Raw genomic sequence first — 23,841 nt, forward strand, 5'->3', positions numbered from 1 at the left:
CAGGATTGTGAACTCCGACCTCACCAGGACCCCCACATAGACCCACACAACTGCCCCTCTTAGGCACACACACACACACACACACACACTTACTGTAAATATTGTGTTGTTTTTTATTGTAAATAGTGTGTACTTGTTGCCCTTGCACATTCCTGCTGAGCATTGCCACTTTCATTTCACTGCACACCCTGTGTGTGTATGTGACAAATAAAACATCTTGAATCTTGAATCTTGAAACAACAGAAGTATTTGCGTACAATATTGAGCCAGGAGATTGTTGGGAGAGACTCAATACTCAATTTACTTCCTATGAATCCTTGAAGGAATAAAGCTCTTTAAAATGAGACAATACATTTGTGCAAAGCTAACGAACGATAAAGGTAATTCATTATTTGTTGTTCAAACCTCTTAAACCAATCACAGTTATCAGGGACTTGGGGCGGTTATCGTTCCATCAGTACTCTTATCGACACTCTTAGCGGTTCTTTTTAATTGTATTGTGAGAGAAAAAAAGACAATTAATTAAGGAAACAATCAATATTGCTTTTTTATTCCCGTACGCACACAAATAGTCGTTCTAGAGCAGCAATACAAGAAGTTCCAAAATCCTTTTGAAATACATTCCCAGCTAAACGATCAGCGAACGCGATTCGCTTTCATTCATCAGCTAACGTCGGACCAGCGAACATCGCGCGGCGTCCCGGACGTCGGAGGACGAAGGCGCTCAGCGAACGGTCAGAGGCCGAGCTGACGGACGCTCTGCGTGTCGACGACCTGCCGCCGTCGCCTCTCCCCCTCACGAGGGTCGCATCGCGTCGGCGACGACAGTTATCATCTTCGAGTAAGACGTAGCCACACTTCCGATCTTTTTTTCTTCTCTGCCGCGATGTCTCACGTTGCACCGCCTCTAGAGACCGAGGCACGAGGTCAGTGACGACAGGGCCGCCAACCCCCCCGGGCCTCCATGGTACTCAGGTGGCTTATTAATGTGCAACCGCTTCCTGTTTAGACCCGATCGGGAGGGATCCCTAATAAGTGTTACATCGAGCTCTAGATATCTACTGTCGGAGTCACAGGGGGATCAAGAGGGAACTGATCTAATTTGGGGTTGTCGAGACATTACACCCCAACCAGAAGCTTTTGGAGATATAAAAGGAAGTGTTTATGCCGACTGATATCCAACTGGTGAGCTAACACTAACGCAAAGTGCATTTAATTGAAGATGGCCGGTGTTAGCTTAGTTTAGCACCCCGATATTTTGAATTATTTAATTTCTTCACGTATATTTGACAGCTAGCAGGATGAGATTAGATGTCACGGTGTCTTTAGCTGTAAGTGCATTCACTGTGCGTCTCTTGCTTTGCTTCCAAGTGTCAAATTTTAACATTTGGGGCGAAATGTTTGAATTGAATGACAAAAGTCAACACGGTGAACCGAACTACAAGGACAAAATGTGTCGTTTAGGTTTCTTTCCTTATTTTTTATTTCCATAAAAGGGGGCTCGGACCGCGGCTGCGTTTAGCGAGGGGAAGCCCACGGGAGTCAAAATGTGCGCCAGTTGAAGACTTCATCAAGCGAGCGAGCCGTTGACGTGAGGTGTTCATCACTAGCAACGGCTTCACGCTGTAAAGCTGATGCATGCTTAGCTGGTCGTGACACGAGGCGTCTTCATCACTTAGTTTAAAGCCTCATCAAGCGGGATGTTCTTGTGTCCCTTAAGAACGAGGTAAACTAGATGTGTGTGTGTGGGGGGGGGGTAAAGACAGATGTCATGAGGCTGCTGTCTGTTTAACTACGTATGCGTCGTCATTGGCTGTGCATCTCCGTTGTGAGTTTCCAACAGAGAGGCAAATTAAAAGGCAGAGAGGAGATGAAACAGCCGTCAGTTTAAAGACGCCTCGCCCAAAGCACCGCCGGGCCTCTGAACATGCAGTTAGTAATATTCTACCCCTGGCAGAGCAGAGGGGGGAAAAAAACCAAGTGGAAAGTCTACGGACTCGTGGAGGAGGGAGAAAAACAAAAACACACACAAAGTTATTATCTATTCACATGAGTCCCGTTTGCTTCTTTAGGGGAGCGACATTCAACACAACAGCAGCAGCAGGGGAGCCAGCAGCACGAGGAGGGGGGCGATGTCTGCCGGGTGATCCGCGCGCCCCTTCAGAGACTCCTGGTTGATCTCCAACGAGCCGCGCGGGGAGACCGAGGCGGCGGCGTGGTCCTCGCGCTTGGAGCACATGACGTACAGGTTTCCGGAGAACTGCATCTTCTTGGATTCCTGGCGGAGGGATTCCCAGACGACCGCGGCTTCGTTGGGACAGCCGGACATCGCCACGTTGGCGCAGTCGTGGAACTCATCCCACGACCTGAAAGGGGGAAGAAAAAAAAAGACAACGGGGACAGATTCAGATGGGACGCCGCCGAGGAGGTGAAGAAGTGTGCATGGCAGGCTTTGGCGAGGAGACTCCCTCCTCCCGAGTGGCTCGGAGGAGGAAGGTTCTTGCATACAATTACAACCCCCTGATAACGGGAGAAAAGTTACATCTCCTTTTATAGAATTGTAGATGTGCACTTTGCCAATATAGACATAACTAGAATGGGCACTCGGTAGAGCGCATACCTTCGCATATCACAAGATTGGGCATTGAATTATGAACATTTTGGCATTAGTTGCATGCCAATTGGACAAAAATGTATCGTGCTATGGTAAAAAAAGAGTTTGACCTTTCCATGACCTTGACCTTTGACCCGATTGATCCCAAAATCTAATCGAATGGTCCCCGGATAATAACCAATCATCCCACCAAATTGCATGCGATTCAAGAACATGTTGACCTGTTCATGACCTTTGACCCGATCGATCCCAAAATCTAATCAACTGGTCCCCGGATAATAAACAATCATCCCACCAAATTTCATGCGATTCGGTTCAATACTTTTTGAGTTCTGCGAAAGATTTTGACCTGTTCGTGACCTTGACCTTTGACCCGATCGATCCCAAAATCTAATCAACTGGTCCCCGGATAATAAACAATCATCCCACCAAATTTCATGCGATTCGGTTCAATACTTTTTGATTTCTGCGAAAGATTTTGACCTGTTCATGACCTTTGACATTTGACCTTTGACCCGATCGATCCCAAAATCTCATCAACTGGTCCCCGGATAAAAACAATCATCCCACCAAATTTCATGCGATTCGGTTCAATACTTTTTGAGTTTTGCGAATAACACGCATACAAATAAATAAATAAATAAATAAATACACGGCAATCAAAACATAACCTTCCGGCATTTTCAATGCGAAGGTAATTACATCACAGATCCTTCGCACACACATCCGCGATCCCCAGAAGATTAGACTCGCTGACTTTCCTTGAAAGACGAACGCCCTCCATCCATCCTGTAAAATATCTTCCTGATGTCTTTTCCTTTTCCTTTCAGTGCCATCATGAGGTCGACACGCGTGCTTTCCGAGTGAAATGTCTCCGTGACTTTGGTCGAGACATTCGCGTTCACCCTCGGGATGCATCGTAATAACTTGAGGGATTTCCTAAGTCTCTCATCTGTCGCCATCATTGGGTCAAACGAACACGGGAGCGCCGCAGCGCTGTTAGGGAGCTCCGGACCGCGGCTAGAAACCCGACCGTTCATATGTTCCACTGGCAAATGTACACACCAAATGTAAACACCATGTTGTTGTTTTTCATGAACTTTCCACCTTGTGCTATAAATCCAATCAAACGACATCGGGAATTCACACCTTGAGCGTGAAGACGAGCCAGAAATCTCCCACAGACGCGTGATTCTCCGGACTGTAGTCAACGCTCGCGTGATTTTTCTCTGGGAAACGGCTGATGAAGATGCGGCGACACTGAGTAAATCTAATTCAATCTATTTGTTTGCTCCTTTGACTTCTTCTCTCTCCGCGGTTGCCAAGAAACCATCTGCTGATCTTCACTTCTCTGAGAGGGAAAGTGTCGCAGTGCGAGTTAGACTGGCTGTCGTGAATCGGGTGAACCATTGATTTGTTGTATCCATCCATTTGAAATACTTTATCTGACCTGAGAAGAGTAGTAAGGGGGGAAAAAGAGGAGGAGAGATGAAGGAGGGATGAAGGAGAGATGAAGGAGAGACAGGGGGAAGTAATCTCACACAGAGCTCGGTCGGATATAGACTTCGGGTTCTTTTCTCTCTCCAGTGAATCAAAGCATTCAACTTTATTACAATAACCTTCAAGCTCCAGATCTAAAGCGGAGTCTCATCTGACTGTAATTGGCTGCTAATTCTTCCCCTCATCGCGAATGTGTCGGCTAAGTTGTCTCCGAGGAAATACAGACAGAGTGTTAAGTAGAAGAAGAGAAGGAAGGCGGGCCGGTGGAGGAAGCAGATGGCTCCGTACAGAACGAGCCGGACACGAAGCACTTGAAGCACTTTGCCGTGAAAACCATAAAAGTCCATCTAACGCACAAACTCACGTCCTCTCTGGGAACAGAGGCGCCGACGTGTTCTCACTCCGGGGCCCCTTCAGGGACCACGTGTTACAGTTTACACTCATTACCCAACAGTGTCTTTTCAAAATAAACTTCAGTGCTTACAGGAAATGTACAGTTTCTGCTCGTTACACATGTCCTTTCAAAATAAACTTGGGTGGTATAGAGAAATGTACAGTTTCTGCTCGTTACCTTCGCATTGAAAATGCGGAAGGTTATGTTTTGATCGCCGTGTATTTATTTATTTGTATGCGTGTTATTCGCATAACAAAAAAAGTTTTAAACCGAATCGCATGGAATTTGGTGGGATGATTGGTTATTATCCGAGGACCATTTGATTAGATTTTGGGATCAATCGGGTCAAAGCTTAAGGTCAAGGTCATGGAAAGGTCCAAATCTTCTTTTTACCATAGCACGGTCAATTTTTATCCAATTGACATGCAACTAATGCCAAAATGTTCATAATTCAATGCCCAATCTTGTGATATGCGAAGGTATGCGCTCTACCGAGTGCCCGTTCTAGTTACTACATGTATTGTGTCTTTTCAAAATAAACTTCTGTGCTCACAGGAAACACACAGTTTATGTTCGTTACACGTCTTTTTCAAAATAAACTTCAGTGTTCACAGGAAACGTACATTTTCTGTCCTTTCAAAATAAACTTGGGCGGTATAGAAAAACACACAGTTTCCATTCGTTACTACATGTATTGTGTCTTTTCAAAATAAACTTCGGTGCTCACAGGAAACATAGTTTCTGCTCATTACTACATGTCTTTTCAAAATAAACTTGAGTGGTATAGAGAAACATGCATTGTGTCTTTTCAAAATAAACTTCCCGCTTATTACAAGCCTCCTGTCTAACTTCTAATGTTGCCTCACTTGGTTTCTTGGTTTACGGATGCAATAAAACTATTTGAGGTTAGGGTTAGAAAACACAAGTACTTGGTCAGGCTAAGGAATATATCGTTAAAATAAAGATGGTATTAGCTTAATCAAGTACGCTAGTTACCTTCGCATTGAAAATGCGGAAGGTTATGTTTTGATCGCCGTGTATTTATTTATTTATTTGTATGCGTGTTATTCGCATAACAAAAAAAGTTTTAAACCGAATCGCATGAAATTTGGTTGGATGATTGGGTATTATCCGGGGACCATTTGTTTATATTTTGGGATCGATCGGGTCAAAGGTCAAGGTCATGAAAAGGTCAACATATTCTTGAATCACATGAAATTTGGTAGGATGATTGGTTATTATCCGGGAACCATTTGATTCGATTTTGGGATCAATCGGGTCAAAGGTCAAGGTCAAGGTCATGGATAGGTCAAAATCATTTTTTTACCATAGCACGGTCAATTTTTATCCAATTGGCATGCAACTAATGCCAAAATTTTCATAATTCAATGCCCAATCTTGTGATATGCGAAGGTATGCGCTCTACCGAGTGCCCGTTCTAGTTAAGTATGTAAGTTACTTGGTTTCACGTAGAGAACGGAGAAAAGCTTTTGGACCCCTCCCCCCCACGGCGGACTTTCTCATAACCGTCTAACTGCCTCCGCATGGGGCGGTTCATCAGTTTGGATTCATCACCGTCGCTGCAGACGGATTGATCGCCGCAATATAATTCAAACAAAACGGGATTAATCGGGGCGGGGGCAGTTTAAGCTCCGCGCCGCGACGCCCTGGAGGCTTCATTACGGAGCTCGCAAAAAGTGTCGCCGGGATTCTCACCTAAACTCAAGTCCCGGATCACAACTCTCACAGCGCTAAACATAGCAAAATGCTTTAAATAAGTACGAGGCGACAACTTGTCTTCTTTGTTCTGTGTGCCGCACCGAGGGACACACTCTTGAACACTTACATGCAGCTTTATAAAATGATCAGGCACCACCATTGCAGGCTGGGCCTCCCTTGATGACTGTGTGTGTGTGTGTGTGTGTGTGTGTGTGTGTGTGTGTGTGTCCAGGACTTAAACCCCTCAGCGGTCCACCTCCGGCGACTGGAGGAGGACTCTGCTGTGGTGGAGGAGGAGCAGCTGATGGAGAAGGAGGCAACAGCATCTGGCTGTTGTCTGAGTGTGTGTGAGAGAGTGTGAGGTTAAAAAAAGAGATGGCGTCATGTGCAGCGGTGCAGGGTGTTTTGTGTGTGTGTGTGTGTGTGTGTGTGTGTGTGTGCATCTGCTCAAGTCACAGGTGTTGCAGAGACAGCAGAAACACAGCGAGGACACTGACAGACAACCAGCTGCTTCCTCAATAATAAAACTTCCTGAGATGCGTTTCCGCTGCTGCTGACATCCCCAAAAACCTCCAAACCCCAGTTATGAACTCCGGGTTTTTTTATGATGTTTTTTTTTTTTACTTGAAAAATGAATGCACACAGCCATATGTTTCATCTGGCTGTTGACCAAGTTTCCTGGCTCGATGCAGCTCCGGGATACGTTAATTGACAGTCGCACATGTAGCCAAGTTGTGTCTGGAATTGGGAGAAAGCAACGGAGCGCAGCGGAGCAGCACGGCGAAGAAGAGGAAGAGGAGGCAGCCGACAGTACGTTCAGCTTCGGCGACAGTCTGCAATACTGTGGGGGAGTTTTTTTGTAACTTTGGGGTGAGGACAGAGAGTCACATGGTATGTGAATGCAGGGCGACAGGATCTCTTATTCATATCTTTTAGATGTGTTTTCGCCAAAACCCGACACCGCCGTGAGCTGTGCTCAACTAGTCGTTCACATATGGGGGGGGGGGGGGTTGTGGGGCAAACGTAAAACAGGAGATCCTCTGAGATGTCCAGGCAGTCTCACGCGTCTGGTTTGGGATCTCGCCAAGTTCTTCGTCTGCGTTTATCTCTCGTTAAACAGACGTTTGTTTTTTTACACGTTTAACAAGGAGTTTAGAAACTTGTCTGAACCGGAGCGTTCGCGCTAATTCCCCCGTTCCAACACGGCGGATATCCAGACATCGAGAGTTATTTGATTGAATCATGTAAAGTACCGTCTCTCAATAACCAACCCGATAATGACACAGATGTATAGTTGGAGGTGATAAACTGTATTGTTACTGTATGCCTCCCCCTCATAGCCGTTAGCCTCATAGCCGTTAGCCTCATAGCCATTAGCCTCATAGCCATTAGCCTCATAGCCGTTAGCCTCATAGCCATTAGCCTCATAGCCGTTAGCCTCATAGCTATTAGCCTCATAGCCGTTAGCCTCATAGCCATTAGCCTCATAGCCATTAGCCTCATAGCCATTAGCCTCATAGCCGTTAGCCTCATAGCCATTAGCCTCATAGCCGTTAGCCTCATAGCCATTAGCCTCATAGCCGTTAGCCTCATAGCCATTAGCCTCATAGCCGTTAGCCTCATAGCCAATAGCCTCATAGCTATTAGCCTCATAGCCTTATAGCTATTAGCCTCATAGCCGTTAGCCTTATAGCTATTAGCCTCATAGCCGTTAGCCTCATAGCCATTAGCCTCATAGCCGTTAGCCTCATAGCTGTTAGCCTCATAGCCGTTAGCCTTATAGCTATTAGCCTCATAGCCGTTAGCCTCATAGCTGTTAGCTTTATAGCTATTAGCCTCATAGCCGTTAGCCTCATAGCTGTTCGCCTCATAGCCGTTAGCCTCATAGCCTACAAACACACGGATAGCTCCAGCAGATGAGCGCTACACCCATAACATATTTTTGGGGAGTTGTTCCTGATCCGTTGTGAGGTCAAAGGTCAGGGAGGTCGTACGTGTACAGATTGTAAAGCCCTCTGAGGAGAATTTGTAATTTGTGATATTGGGCGATACAAAATAAACTGAATTGAATTGAAATAGCCGGATCCATCAGAGCTGTCACCAGCATCCTTTAGACATTTTCCACACTGACTGACGGGTCTGAAGGATGACAAAAAAAGACCGTGTCAATATTTAGTGACAATGTTTTTATTTTTGTGCACAACACAACCCTATTATTATTGTTTTATTCATCAGATTTTGAGAAAACAAACAAAAACACGTGTTGCTCAGAGGACAAAGGCACTCACCTCCTAAAACTTCTATAAAAAAACGACATATTAATAATATCATTCCCACCGTGAGTCACCATCGACAGGATCCACTTTCCTCACACCTTTTCTTTTTTTCCGTTGCTGATGTTTGCAACTTCAAAAAGGAAACATGTCGTCCCCGTCAGGAGGCGATCCACGAGTTTAACCAGCTTCACGGCCCAGAGGTGAGAAAGAACAACATCTCATCATTATTATCTGTATGAACATCAACAATGGACCGTGGTTTCACTGTCATCTTTTATAAGACGTATATATATATGGATGTAAGAGCCATTTAGTCTGAAACAGCACCTGTTTGTTGTGTTTGTTGGTTTCTTTCATCTCCTGCATAAATCTCATGAAGCCTTGTGACTATGTTGTCCAAGGTTGATGCACTGCTAATAAAAACTAGCGCAGCCTCTCAGCTCCAGCAGATTGCACAATTTGAAAAGCGGCAAAAGAAATGAAAAGAATTCAGCGAGTTTGACAAGCTTTTATATTAAAATGCTCACACTTCAGCTGCGGCGGCCTTCGTCATCATCATCAGGGTTACCGTGTTGACGGGCCTCAAAGAGGCCGCTTGTACCTTGTGGAGGGGGGAAAAAAACTTTCTATTTTCCACCTAAAATGCTTGATCTATATTCTGCATCTGTGGCATCTCAAGCACTAAATGAGTATTTCTGAGGAACAACGTATTTCATGTGGAATTCATAAGTAGCACATCTATTGTCTTTATAATAACAATAAAAAAAGGAAGAATTAAAACTCTTCCCGCTTGCCCCTTCATATAATTTCTAAATCTATAACCAGTGCGACTCGGGGAATATTACGCCTCGTCTTTGTGTGGCAGCAGTTTAGATCGCGAGCGCCGCATTTTAAATGAGCTGCGGAGCTGAAAGGAGCTGGAAGCACGAGCGGCCTCATCGAAGTCCGTGGAGGATACAAATATAACATTAAATAGAGCGGCTGTGGTGGAAGGAACATAAACCTTGGGAGAGTTTTCCGATATAAGCGGTTCTGTGTTTTTAGAGCTTAAGAATCCATACACTAGTTATGATGATGTCAGACTAATGCCTAATTGGATCAAAAAGGACGATGTTATGGACAGACACGGATGTAAAGCACAACTTGACTCAATGGGGGGGTCGGAGGGGATCTATTAGCAGAAATGAGCAGAAATAGAATATGGATACTCAGACTTTTATGTATTTATTATTATTTTAAAGCTTATGTAGTCTTTATAAGCATCCATTCACACAATGGGGCAGCTTTCAATTACATCCCAGTGAGTTTGCAACCTGGCAACCCAAGCCTTTCTCTTATTATTTCTGGATACATTTGAGTGATTTCAACATGAATAAACGTATGACCGATAACCCTTTAGAACTTTCCCTTAATAAAGCGGTACCCATTTCTCATCTGAACCTCCCCTACTCCTGTCGGAGCTGCGACAAAAGGTTGCTGTTTAATTCTATTGAGCCGAGTAACTCTGTATCTTCAGCCCCAAATATTTCCTTTTCACCTCCTCCTCCGTATTCCACGGTGAATGGTTGCAACGCCATAAAGCCTATTGTGAATATGAGGAATAAAAGCAGCGGCGCACTCCTGGGAGAGCGCTGACAATGGAGCAGCCTTGGCCTAGATGCAAATCATAGCCTCTTATTCAGAATACACTGTAGCCTGTGTGTGTGTGTGTGTGTGTGTGTGTGTGTGTGTGTGTGTGTGTGTGTGTGTGTGTGTGTGTGTGTGTGCACGTGCCATGCCACCTCCTCATTAGGTGGCTCTGATAAAAGCGCTAAAAGCTTGTTTTTGGGTTGAAGGAAGGGAAAAGGCTAAAAACACGTAGTGAAGGAATGGAGGGAGGAGAGAGTGAACAAAGAGGAGGAGGCAGGAGATAGAAAGGGAAGAACGGAGGGATGAGAGAGACAGAGGGAAATATACGAGAGTGTAGATTGGAGAGTGTATGCCGACGTGCGGATGGTGTGTGAGGGCTCTGGTGAGCCGGCGTTGAGCGGCGCTCACGCAGGAGGAGGCTGGTTGCAGGATTAGTCGTTTAATTGGTACCTCAAGGAATAGAGAGGATTCAACAACAGTGGAGTGGTACCACGGGTGGGCTGCAGGGCCATGGTGACACACACACACACACACACACACACACACAAGCTATATGCTTTTCTTCGTTATTTTTGCTATTTGCATTATTAGTATTGTTAGAATTTGTTACAGGAATGAGAACAGAATAATATATTATGATAGCCGGAAACTACAACATGCTATTCAACTGAAGCGTGTTAGTTTACATGTCGGCGGCCCTTTATGATGTTGATAGAATAGATATATTTTTTAACATAATGTTCTCTGATCCGTCACAATTATCAAATTCTTGAGCTGCGCGAGCGATAATAAGGGACAAAAGTATAAATGGACCCGTACATCTGAAGCGCTTTTCTCGTCTCCCGACCGCTCAAAGCGCTTCAACACGACATGACATCATTCACCCAATCACACACGGGTGGGAGGAGCCATCGGCTCACCAGGACGAACGAACATTCAACACCGAAGAGCTACGGGAGCAATTTTGGGGTTAAGTGTCTCGCCCAATGACACACCGACACGGTATCGAACCGCCGATGCTCTGATAGAAGGACGACCCTCGCCACTGAACCACGGTCGCCTCTAAAACACAACTAAATAACGTTAATTTGAAGACGATGTCGGTAATCCGAACAACCCAACCCTCATTTTGATCAACAGTCGACGTTAAAACCAAGTATTTGGAAATTAGTGGCTTGTGAATTTTACCAAAGGATCAATAAAGTCTTATCTTAACCTATAATAACAAAGTGTTTTATCATACTTTGTATGAATAATATGATCCTGTGAAATAACGTAAAGTTATCAAATAAATTTAGCAGAGAAAAAAAAGGTGTAATAATTACCGTTTGATCGTGAAAACTCCAAAATAAGTGTCACCTGAGTGAATGTTCGTCTCTGGAATCCATCAAATAATTCATTGAGATGTTTCACTGCGACAACTTTGTCCTCAGATTCATCCAGAAGGGACCAACGAGCCGATTGGCCGACACTCCCATCCCGAGAGCCAGTCAGGCAGCACGGTTGAGAAAGGGGGAGGGACAACGAGCAAAGGAGAGAGTCCAGAGAGTTTAGACGAGACCGGGCGAGGCGAGATGAGGCGCGTTGTCGTAATCGATGACGACCAGACACAGGGTGAGTTCACTTCCTGTTGCACATCCGAACGTCCGCTGCATCACACACGCACGCTGCCTGATGGCGCTCTTCAGTTGGCGCAGCGTGCTCGCCACGGTTCCTGGTGTGTATACACACCGCGTTAAATGACCACGTTTTGACCTCCTGGGTTGACCTCTTCGTGTTTACAGTCGGCCGTGTCCACGCCGTGTACTTCAGGAGCTCACGATCACTCGCGGAAACCGCGCTAATTTCACTCGGCAGAACTATTCGGAGACCTTTCACACATTAATGGCTCCTGGTCGAGAGGATACGCCTCCTCTGGAAGACGAATGACAGAGGTGTGTATAAATAGAGTGTGGAGAGCGAGAGAGAGAAAGGTATGATGGATTGATAAAGGATATAGAGAAATGGAGTGGTGAGAGAATGAAAAAGGTATGTGTGTGTGGGGGGGGGGGGGGTGCTCTGCATCTCGTACCAGCGTCATCAGGCCTCCAGCCCAAACAATGAGAGGCTCAAAAGAGAGCAGCAGAGTGAACATGTGCTGGGGAGGAGAGGAGTTGTTTGGGAGTAAGTGTTCAACGGGAAAAATAAAAATATAGAAATCAGTTTATATATTTAGTTTTAACTTGTATAGCCTTTCTTGTTTGCTCAAAATGTTGCAGACTTTTAAAAAAAAAGTATTTATTTCTGCAGCAACTGATATGATGGAGTGTGAGGGGTCACGAAAGAGAGAAAAGCGTCTTCATCTTGGGGATATGTTGATCAGCTGTAGACGAGGGGACAGATCTCTGTGAGGAAGTTGTATCTGGTTATGAAACACTTTCAAATGAATACTGATGCGTCTTAATGATGACCTACATGAGTGAAAGCCAGAGGATGTCTGTCTAGTAAATCTTCCTGCATGTTATCGGTGTCAGATTCAGCACCACATGGCATCTCTTGCATCCGTCCATCCTGGAGAGGGATCCTCTTCTGTCGATCTCCTGAAGGGTTCTTCCCCTTTTTTCCCCCTGAAAGGGTTTTTTCTATTTCTTGGGAGTTTTTCCCGATCCGATGTGAGGTCAAAGGTCAGGGATGTCGTATGTGTACGGATTGTAAAGCCCTCTGAGGAGGATTTGTAATTTGTGATATTGGGCGATACAAAATATACTGAAATGAATTGAATTGCATATCAAATGAAATCGTTCAGGTTCACCAGAACCTCCTTCAGTTTAGACTCTGGCTCCAACCAGCCCACTTACGGACAGACCCATGGAGGCGGGGGGAGCTCCTCCTCCTCCTCCTCCTCCTCCGCCCAGGAGCAGAGCTCCGCCTCACTACTGGGGGGCTCCAACAGAGACCGAGGCCTTACCGCTGGGCCCGCTGGCAGCATGGGAGACCCAGGAGAACCAGAACCGAGCAGAGCAGACTGGCAGACCCCTGCTGCAGTATAAAGCAACACAGAATCAAAGTTCCTCATTGAAGCTTGGAAATAAACTTCTTTCTAAATTGCCTTTGTAGGAGCAGTTAGCGCTGTGAAGCGCCCGGGGGGGGCGATGTAAGAGCAAAGCTATAGTGACAGCAGCAGCATTTACCTTTGAATTACAGCGGCCGCATCGTAGCGAGCGGGCAGGAGCAGCAGACGACCGAGCAGGTGTTGGAGTAATGTGAACAAACAGAAAGGACGAGTGGGAATTGGTGCTAAGCTAGCTAGCGTCTAGTAGCAGGACACTGACTTAGCATGTCGAGTGAAGGGCATTGTTCATTTCGTTTAGGGTACATAACCAACACTGTGCAGCAGGGCAGATCTTGAATGCTCTTTGCAGAGCTCTGACACACTACGCCCCCCCCCCCCCCCCCTGGCCGCTGTTCTCACTTTTTGAGAAATGGAAACATTTCGAGCCACCGGGTCACGAGAAAATGACAGAGGTTGAAATCACATACAATAGGTGCTGACCGTAGCGCTTTCTTTACATCCGTGTTGGTTGAATGTCATATTGTGTAGAATACACCGCACGAGATAAACGCGGGAGTTCTCCTTCACCCGCAACAATCGAGGCAATCTCGCAGTCGAGCTGCATCGCTCACAGTGATCACTGTGTGTAAGTGGGAGACTCAATATCCCTTTCATATCATCCCAGTCAGGATAATAATATTTCATCTTATCAGGAGGTTCATCAAAGTCCTTGTGAAATCCACGACGCGAAGAGAAGACTTAATGGCAAACGGAAATTTAGTTTGCAGCAATGGAGGGCGAAATAAAGAAACATCACAACAGTCTTGATGGAAGTTCTGGTGCACAACAGAATCTTCCAGAAAATCTATATATTATACAGTATATACAATATTTATATATATATATGTATTTAAAAAATCTATAATACCCTTAACACCAGCCTCACAGATACTATACTGAATACTGGAGGAATAATGCTGCAATGAGGAACTTTTTTTGTGCGTTGTCTTTGGCGTAGTCCCTGTGGACGCAAGCGGCAAGGACACATAAATGTCACGCATAAATAAATAAAGAAATACGTGTGGACACATAAATAGAGACGTGAAGAAATAAAGAAATGTAGAAATAGATTTATTTAATGATGTCCTGTTTAGGTATAACTTATATTTATTTATTCCCGTATTTTTTTATTTTTTTGTACATTTGTTTAAGCATTTATATATGTATTCCTGTATTTATTTATACATTTATTTAAGCATTTATTTATTTATTCCTGTATTTATTTATGCATTTATTTATTTATACTTAATTCATTTTCTGTCCTCCATACTGTCAGTCTACACACTAACCCTGCAGACAGGTTGTATAAACCACTAGCACATTCTCAAGCATCTGATTCTCTTTCCTAACAGCCACAAAACGTACATGCAATGTTTCAAACTGTCGATAATAAACTTACGGTAATGTTGTAATTTCTTATTAATGTTGACACACAGCTATTTTTTTAGATATTCTTCTGATAACTGCTTGCGAACGGGTCATGGGTGAGTCCAGTGAGGGATTAGAGGGACAGGGCTTCGATCTGTGGGGTTCTACAGCTGTACGCGTTCTATTGATATCAGATAGCACACCGACATGAGGAAATACAAAATGCTTGTCTAAACTTTTCTTTCAAAAAGCCTTGCACACTCAGCGAAGACAACTGCGTTCCCTAGAGAGCTGCTGCTTTCTTTCTTTTCTCAGCCCTCTCTCCTAATGTCACTAAGTACAGCCCTGCAATGTTTAAAATACATATTCAAATACTGAAACTCGGCAACTTGACAAGGTCATTTTTTTCAGCTGAAAACCATTGCATATGGGTATTTAGTTTCGTGTTGAGGATGGATCTTGACATGTTATTGAAATGTATTTGATTCCTATAAGATGTGGAGCTGCAGATGGACTGCCTCATTAAAACCAGCTGTTGTAGTTTAATTACTTCACTGGTAACATTGTTCGGACTCTACCTGGAATAAAAACAGATAAGCACTTCAGTGGCACTGACTCATGGTATTACTCATGGTATTACTAATGTAATTAGTAATGTACTGTTATGACATGTAATGACACGTAATGTAATGTTATGACATGTAATGTTATGTAATATTATGACATACAATGTTATGTAATGTAAAGTAATGTGATGTAATGACATGTAATGTAATGTAATATAATGTTATGTAATGTAATATTGTCTAATGTTAGATAATGTTATGTGATGTAATGTAATGTTATGTATGAAAATGACATGTAATTTTATGTAATGTTATGTAATGTAATGGCATGTAATGTTATCGAATGTTATATAATGTAATGTTATGTTATCTAATGTTATATAATGTAATGTAATGTTATATAATGTTATGTTATGTAATGTAATGTAATGTAATTTAGCAGTTGGCTGATCTGGGCCCAGGTGACATACATGAAGCCATCATCCTCAGGTGAAGTCTGGCTCCATGTTAGAGTAACGGAGACGAAGCCTAGCGGTTCCCGTACTGCTTTACCCGTTAGCTGTAGCATGACATCATGGTGGAATTAGCACGCAAGCTAGCCAGCTAGCCAACTCCTAATCGAGTGAAATTGAATAACTAAAGCTCATGGTTCCTGACAGATAACCACTCATCAATGAGCTGACGTCTGGATTCAAAAGTCCAGTGTCACCGAAAACTATGATACATTACATGTTATTTTAGCTGACGCTTGTATCCACAGCAACTTACATTCATGTTTCATTCATACACCGTAGACACAGCTACACAGAGCAATGCAGGGTTAAGTGTCTTGCTCAAGGACACATCGACTAGGGCGGGGATTGAACCGCCAACCCCCTGATTCAAAGGCAAACCAGCTAACCACTGACCCACAGTTGAAAATGACCCAACAGCAGAGGTGTCGTAGCATTTCTCATGTTCTAGAGGCACTCGTTGTTGTCTTTTAGAGACCTTTCAACCCAAACTGAAGTTCCTCTTTAACCTCCACCGACCTGCAGATGGAGTGTATCTCGTGCGTGTCCTCGTTCTTGCGGGCGCTGTCGGCGAGACTGTCTCCCAGCGCCATCAGACACTGAGCGAAACCTTTGTAGATGGAGTGACACCTTCTGGCAGACGACGCGGCAGCAGGGCACGGGCTGAGCACTGCGGAACACACACACACACACAAGGATTATTCAGGTTGAGCTCACAGTTGACAATACATGTGTTTCTGTTACTCTTTGTTGCCGGCTAAGGTCGTCGGGCCAGAATGAGATGAGAAGAAAACGGAGCGCCAGTGAGCTGTCCGTGCAGCCTTTTGTTTGAAAGATGGACTGAGAGGTGGAGTATCATCATCCATCACACACAAGGAGCTACCGACAGCTGTGGGCCCGTTCCCCCTCTCGCCCATTCGGCCTTTTGAAGTCCGCAGCTGATCGATGACTCACATCAAAGACGAGAGCTGTCGAGGCTCGTTGACCAGGAAGTGGAGACGCACCGGAGGAGAAACGCATTTATTCACCCTCACTGATCCGATTCTGTTCGGAGCCGCGGGACCCAATACTGACACTTTTGATGACTCGGCAACGCACACAATATACACCAATATACAAACTATTAACATCCAGTCATCCGCCTTTTTTTATTTATCTTTTTACAGTGTATTAATTGACCGATGTTGTTTTTAGCCTTTTTCTCATGTGTGTGTGCGACTCTATTGTATCCGTGCTGTTAGTGTCACTCGTGTGGACTGCTGCCTCTTGGCCAGGTCATCATTGTAAATGAGAATTTCTTCTCAATTGATTTGACCTGGTTAAATAAAAGTCATAATAATACCCACTTTTAACTTTAAAATGTAAATGTAGTGCCTCTGAACTCGAAACTACAGATTATCAAAGGAACCAACCAGGAGTCACGACAACAACACAGCTGTCAGGCGTCAATAAAACAGTCTACGTACAGTCATATGGAGTCATAAAACATGAACGATGAGTACAATTAGAGGAACATTCAGTAAACCGAAAGTGCACAAACACACACACACACACACGAGAACCCAGTCTCACAAGTGATTTATTGTGTACACGTAGCTGTTTACAGCATCTCACCAAAGTATGTTAGTATTATAGATTGTCAAAGCCGGTTGAAATCCGTGAAGTGACTTACAATAATAGACGGGACTTTTATTGTGAAAATACTTGTTTAGTCACTTGACCGGAAGTGACGTTTTGACCCGGGGTTCAGTGACATTCGACCCCTCCATTGTTGTTGACTTTGAACCAATCACGAGGTGTTAAAGGCTGGACTCACCTTGGAGAATGATGGATTGGCTGATTTTGCGACTATTACTCTGGCTTTGGAGAAAGAGCTTTCTCTTTTGACGGGACCCCGAGGCTTCAGGCTGGACCTGAGGAGCCGGGACCTTTGAAGACCACGATCGTGAGGCCTTGAATATGTGTTTACACTTCCTGCCATTAAATGTTGATAACTTAATTCACGCGCGTCCGGAAGCCTGTTTTCCATCATTTGCGAAGTGCCCAGTTTCAGAACATCCTTATAGCAGCCGCAAGCCAACCAGAAGCCAGAAAAGACTTTGAGGAGCGGATAAGAGTCGGAGAAACAGAGACAGCCGTGACTCCATCGAGGGCTCTTCGACGATCCGATCCGACCTTTCACACGACAGCCACAACTCCAGATTGTTGGTGTTGATTTAAACTTAATGACCTCGCGTTATGTCCCATGTGTCGTTACGTCTGGTGAAGGTTCGGTGACCCGTTGTGTCTCTGTAGACTCGTCTATATCGAACCCACAGCGAGGTTCGATCCTTACTCCTTATGATTATTATAAGATTAAACCCTGTGTTTCATGCTATCTATGACCATCAGCAATAGCCCTTCAATGTATTTTCATTGTGCAGTTACCTCTTTGTGAGTCGTGTTGAAGGTAAATGGTAATGGTCTTTATTTTTATCGCGCTTCTCTGGGCTTCCGACCACTCAGAGTGCTTTCACACGGGCAATTTAGTGTTAAGTGTCTTGCCCAAGGACACATCGACATGGACTAACGTAGCCAGGGGATCGAACCGCCGATCCTCTGATTAAAGGACGACCCTGCTCTACCGCTGAGCCTCATGGGGAACGTGCAGGAAAACAATGCTTTCTCCTCATCCCACATTGAGCTCATTTATATTAACCTCAGTGTGAATGCAGATAAAGGCACAGCTGCAGCGTCATACTTAAATTGTCGAACTCGCACAACACCGTGCTTTTATTGTGAAAACCAACGTGGCCTCGTCAAAGGTGAGAATAATATCTTTTTTAAATTACTTCTCACATTTTTGTGTGTTTATCTCCAAGGTTTCAGCAACACGTGGCGAGTTCGGCTCGTGACATGCATACAGGTTTTTCGAAATAAACTTCTGTCTTCAAAGAAAGTAACTTTGTTAGACTTGTGGTTAGTGTGAAGTTAGTGTCTTTATACTTACTGTTTTACAATGACATGAATAAACGTTAATTTTTTCTTCAATGAATCATTTAAAATGTTTCACCGCGGTAAAAAAAAGAGGATTTGAAATCTCGAGGATATAATTCTTTGATTGCAGAACCACAAAAGGTTTAATGATACTGTATTTGCTGTAAGTCGACATCGTATTGAGTGGATCTTTTCGGGGGGGAAAAAAGTTCAATAATGTCAGTTCACGTTCTACTGATATGCTGAATATTTAAAAAGATATCGGCCCAAGCGGCATTACATCCCTTAAAGGCTTGCAAAGCACACTCTGACAAACAATGTTGAGAAGTAAAATGACAATATGTCAACCAGCCTGGATGAAATGGTTGTTATGCAGCTTGTATTTCATCAATAGACTAAAGAAAATGTTGCTCCCACGATTTCCATGTTGACAGAACATGACGTCTGCGGGGCCGATGCATCGCTCGAGGCGGATTGACAAGAGTGAAGAACCCGAAAAGAAGTCGGCTAACGAGCAGGAAGTCGGAGCGAGTGATGCGGCGCAACCAAATCCAGTCGGACTGTCGGCCTTCGTTTCCTCTCCACCCTGATCGCGACGTGTCAGCGGTGATTACGGCCACGAGTTTCTTTTGGAGAAGAGGCAGGAGATCAAAACGAGAACGCACGGCGAGGAACACGGTCAACAGTCTGAGGCAAATATAATGTTCTACAAAGACGTGAGACCTTTGTGAAGTCGGCTTGTTTTTAAGGTGATACATCGCCCCCATCGGGTGTTCTCACCTCCATCCTGTCTTTGCTTACTCCGGTTGACGGAGGAGGTGGAGACAAAAGCAGCTTTTTTCTTTTTTTCCATCTGTTGCTTCTATCCTGTTTTTTTTTTCTATTTCAATTCATCCCTTTTCTGATTCATCTCAAGCCCCCATGCCTCATGAAGGGCGACGCACACCAGCGAGGAGTCACTCTCAGTGACATTAGAATGATGAAAACTGTGCTTTTGAATTTAGAAACACAGCTTAAGCCCAGTTGATTTCTTTCATCTTTATCTTTAACATTCATCTCAACTCTGTTGACCTATAATATCCTTCAGTGTTTGCTCTGCCATGAACACTCATCGTTTGTCAGACATACTCAGATGCTTTTGTTAAGTACACAACCGCGTAAAAATACTTCATTACCAGCCTTGCATTTAAGATTCTACTTAAGTAAAAGTATAAAAGTATCTTAAATGTGCTGATGGTATCAAAAGTACGTGTTACTACTTTATATACAGTTAGGTAGATATTTACTGTAACGTCAAAGTCCAACTTGTTTTTCGAAGAACTAAATAAAAATCATAATTATTATTTTGTGTATAGTAGCTACAAGACATTTTTGTGAATTATCAAAATTAGCTCATGAATTCTTGATTTATAGCCAAAAATGTGTCACAGTGATCGAATCAGACCAAATTATAACCCATTCATCTTTGAGGGCAGTATGGCGTTCGCTAAATTCAACCAAATTCCCGACAGGCATTCCTGATTTATTGCGTTGAAGAGAATGGACCGGACTGACAGACATTAAAAACACTGTATGGCTCCAGGCTTTAGACCAGACCCGTAATATCTCATCGCAAAGGCCGAGTTTCCTTTTAAGGGAAAACAAACTTGCGTCACATGAGGGAAGAAAGAGGAAAATGCCAAAATCTCATCGTCATGTCATCGCAAAGAAACTCACCGTGACATTACATCACAGGTTACTTCGCTGAGACTTACATCAAATATTGTACATAAGAACATTTCTTAAGAAATCCATTTATTTTGAAACCTTCAAAATAAAAGCACAGGATATTTTTCTTACATTTCTTCATGAAATGGTGATCATATATCTTTTCAAGCCGTCAGGATCCACATCAAATGACGCGGCGGGCCGGATTTGGCCCGCGAGCCTCGTGTTTGACACCTGTGCTGTAGCTCAAACAGTACTATTATTATTAAGGTTTACAGATGGAGATCAACCATCAGTCGTGAAGGTATGCATACCAAACACAAGTTTGTTAATCGGGAGATAAATGTATGCAAAGTTGTCAGGATTACGATCCAAACACATAAAATATCATTGACATCTTTGGGATTTCCCATTTTATACCTTTAGCCAAGTTCTCATATAACGCCGTCTGATGTGCATGTGACGGCTCAACAGAAGGAAAGAGAGGTGGAAGATCTTTGGTGAAGTATTGAGGCTATGGACAAAAACAATGTCAAGCGTCTCTCTCCGATGTAGTTTCTTTTTCTTTGCTCACTAAATAGTGTTTAATTTTGATAAAATTGAACTGCCGATTTGATTTAAAATATCCTTTTTGAAAGACGGATTAAAGAAATCCTGAATGAGACATTGAGTCACAGAAGCTACAGAGGCCAGAGCTCTCTCTAGGAGAGGAAACAAGGAAGGAAATAAGTTCATTTTTGGAAATATCTTCTGATCTGTGAAGTAGTTGAAGAGTTTTCCTCTTTGAGCCTCAAACAGTTATTTAAATGAAACAGTTTTCAAGAAGACATTCTTCAGTGAAGTTGCTAATAACTAAAAAAACATCCAAAACATAACAAAAAGTCCTAATTAGACACAGAGAAGCCACAAGCCCATAACTGGTCTAATCTTTCATCATTTAGGAACATGACTTAAATATACGTAGCTACTTTCCACCACTGAAGACTGATAAATAATGTGTAGAGTGACAGCCTGAATTTAATATAGGATAAAGGCTGAGCTTTCATTGCCCGTGGCCTTAGATTGACAGATTGGTGAGTGCGTAGGCCTAAATTAAAGGATAAATGCTCTCACCCATGCAAATAACACTAAACAGGAAACTGTGATGATGGAGGTTTATCAAATCAAACCTGTGTTTATCCAATCACGTTTGTGCTTATTAATTTATTCAAACTGTTCAATGGGAATATGAAATACTGCCCCTCACAGGTGTGAACATGTCACATGATCCACACGCAACCGCAGCGCAGCTAGCGACAGCTCTAGTTAGCGTTGGCGACATCTTCAACAACCGGCACACGGAGATGAGGTTTAAGGTCTGAGAATGTTCCTGAACATATGAACTGTGAATTAGACGAGAAAAAAAAAAAAGCTGCTCACTTCAACGTGTTTTCTTTCCAGCTATAAACTAATCGATGTGTTTGGATTGGGAAGAAACATTTTAATCAATCTTGCAAGTCCTGGTCTGAGATAGGGTCAACTGTCGTGAAATAAAAGAATGTTAACGCCATCTGTAACGGATCCCCGTATATGAATTGCCGTGGCTGGTGAAACTCCTTTATTTTCTTTCTTTAGGTGACAATACATTAATTAAAACTCGTAAACAATCACCACCTTGTCACCACCATAAAAGAGTTAGCCTCATATGGATCCATTAAAACTATTAAACTTTAAATAAAATGCGCATCCATCCCTAACATCGGAAGCCGTACCGTCAAGTTTATATTTTAACATAAAACAAATGTGTGCTTCCTTTGAACCTTTCAAAATAAAAGGCTATTTAACATTAAGAGACAGTAGATTAAAATGTATATACATTATTTAAACAATATAATATAAAAGGCATAGATCAAAAAAAGATACAAATACAGGCAATCAACACAAAACAATAAACCCTTCATGGGGTTATTTACGCCCTCTACTCGGACCCTTCTCTGTCGACACTGTGTAGCATTACGATCACGGCGCAGATCATTTGGCGGCGAGCTAGTTAAACGCCAAATGACGGCTGTCGAAAATCAAGTGGGTAGTCGGGTTATATTCTCATAGACTTCAGTATAATCTTATTTTTTTAACCGGAGGAGTCGCCCCCTGGTGGTCAGTAGAGAGAATACAGGCTGTATGACATTAACTGAGGGTGAAGTTACCCTTTAAACTTTAAACTCTCTTCCCCGGTCTGTCTGGCATCATTAAGATTTCCTTTCAGAAGAATATTTAACGGTAGCGGTCACACAAAACACTGTCGTCCTCTTAACCCTCCTGTTGCCTTAGGGTCATTTTGACCCGATTCAATGTTTCACCCTCCTGTTACCTTTATATTTACTAACATATTTTACCCTTTGGGTTCAATTTGACGCCAGCAATTAAAACCTCCAGAAAATTATTAGAATTAATATTGTTTTCCAAGTTTAAGTGTGAGGCACTTTATGTTTGTTTGTTGACTACCGAAAGAACACCGACATTAAACATTGAATTAACCCTAAGGCGGCAGGAGGGTGTAATATTGATTCGGGTCAAATTGAGCCTAAGGCAACACAAGGGTTAAGAGGCTGTAAACGAAATGTTTCAAGAATTAAAAATATTGTAAAAATTCCGATCGGTACATGAAAAGGCCGACTCCGAATGTAAAAATAAGGCGAAAGTGTGACAGCCAATCCCAGAGGAGCATCGTGACTGGCAAGAGACAATGCTTGGGGAGAGTCGGCTCGTCCCGGAGGGATCTCGTCGGGCCACGAGAGCGAGATCCTTCTGGAGCTCGTAGCGAATGATTTATACACGGAGCCACGATGGCCCTGTTCACGGGTGTGACAGGCACAGATGCGTCATGTCATGATTAGTGTATAAGGCAGCGAGGATAACGCTCCTGAAGAGTGTGACTGACCCAAAGTGGCTCGCCGTGACGAGAAAAAGTCGGCGTGGAGGTGTGGCTGGAGCCTGGCAGGTGAGCAGAAGATGCTAATTGGGTCAGACAATGCATCACCACGACACTCCCCCCTTTCCCCCCAGAGAACTGCTGTTTAATATTTAATAAACCAGATCTCCTCCCACCCACTCGTTTGTTTTTTCTTCTACAGGAATCCGATTGATTTCAGGGAGAGAGTCGTTCACGGGGCCCGAAGATTATTGGCTTCACTCATCTCCATCAGCTTTTAATGAGGAGACCCTGAGGAGGAAAAAGGCGCCTGGAGAAAAGGGAAGAGGCTGATGGAATTGATGGGGGGAGAGAGAAGAGCGTCACTGGGAGTGCTGGGCACGGTCAAAACGCAGAGAGCAATTCAAGAGATTTATTTGGCGAGGTACTGTATAATTGAAAAACGAGCAAAAAATACTTCTTCATCACAGGTGTGACGTCACCAGCTTCCTCACAGGGTCAAGAAGAGTCGTTCTCTGGTCACGTGTGTGTGTTTTTGGGTGGGCGGGGTTTCGTGGAAACATTTACAAAACGATCCA

At 43.7% G+C, this 23,841-nt stretch overlaps 1 protein-coding gene across 1 annotated transcript in view; it reads right to left on the reverse strand.

Moving 5' to 3' along the window:
- Positions 1–522: 522 nt before the first annotated feature.
- The window catches only part of nrn1la (neuritin 1-like a), a 62,955-nt gene continuing 39,636 nt past the window's right edge, over positions 523–23,841 (reverse strand). Inside the window, exons 2-3 of the mRNA XM_056417715.1 lie at positions 16,189–16,339; positions 523–2,366 (exon numbers count right to left, since the gene is read on the reverse strand). Coding sequence (XP_056273690.1) covers positions 2,084–2,366; positions 16,189–16,339 — 434 coding nt within the window. The 3' untranslated portion in view covers positions 523–2,083. The remainder of the gene's footprint in view (positions 2,367–16,188; positions 16,340–23,841) is intronic.

The sequence above is a fragment of the Pseudoliparis swirei genome, chromosome 6 (assembly GCF_029220125.1).
Source record: "Pseudoliparis swirei isolate HS2019 ecotype Mariana Trench chromosome 6, NWPU_hadal_v1, whole genome shotgun sequence".
In the NCBI taxonomy this organism is placed as follows: Eukaryota; Metazoa; Chordata; class Actinopteri; order Perciformes; family Liparidae; genus Pseudoliparis; species Pseudoliparis swirei.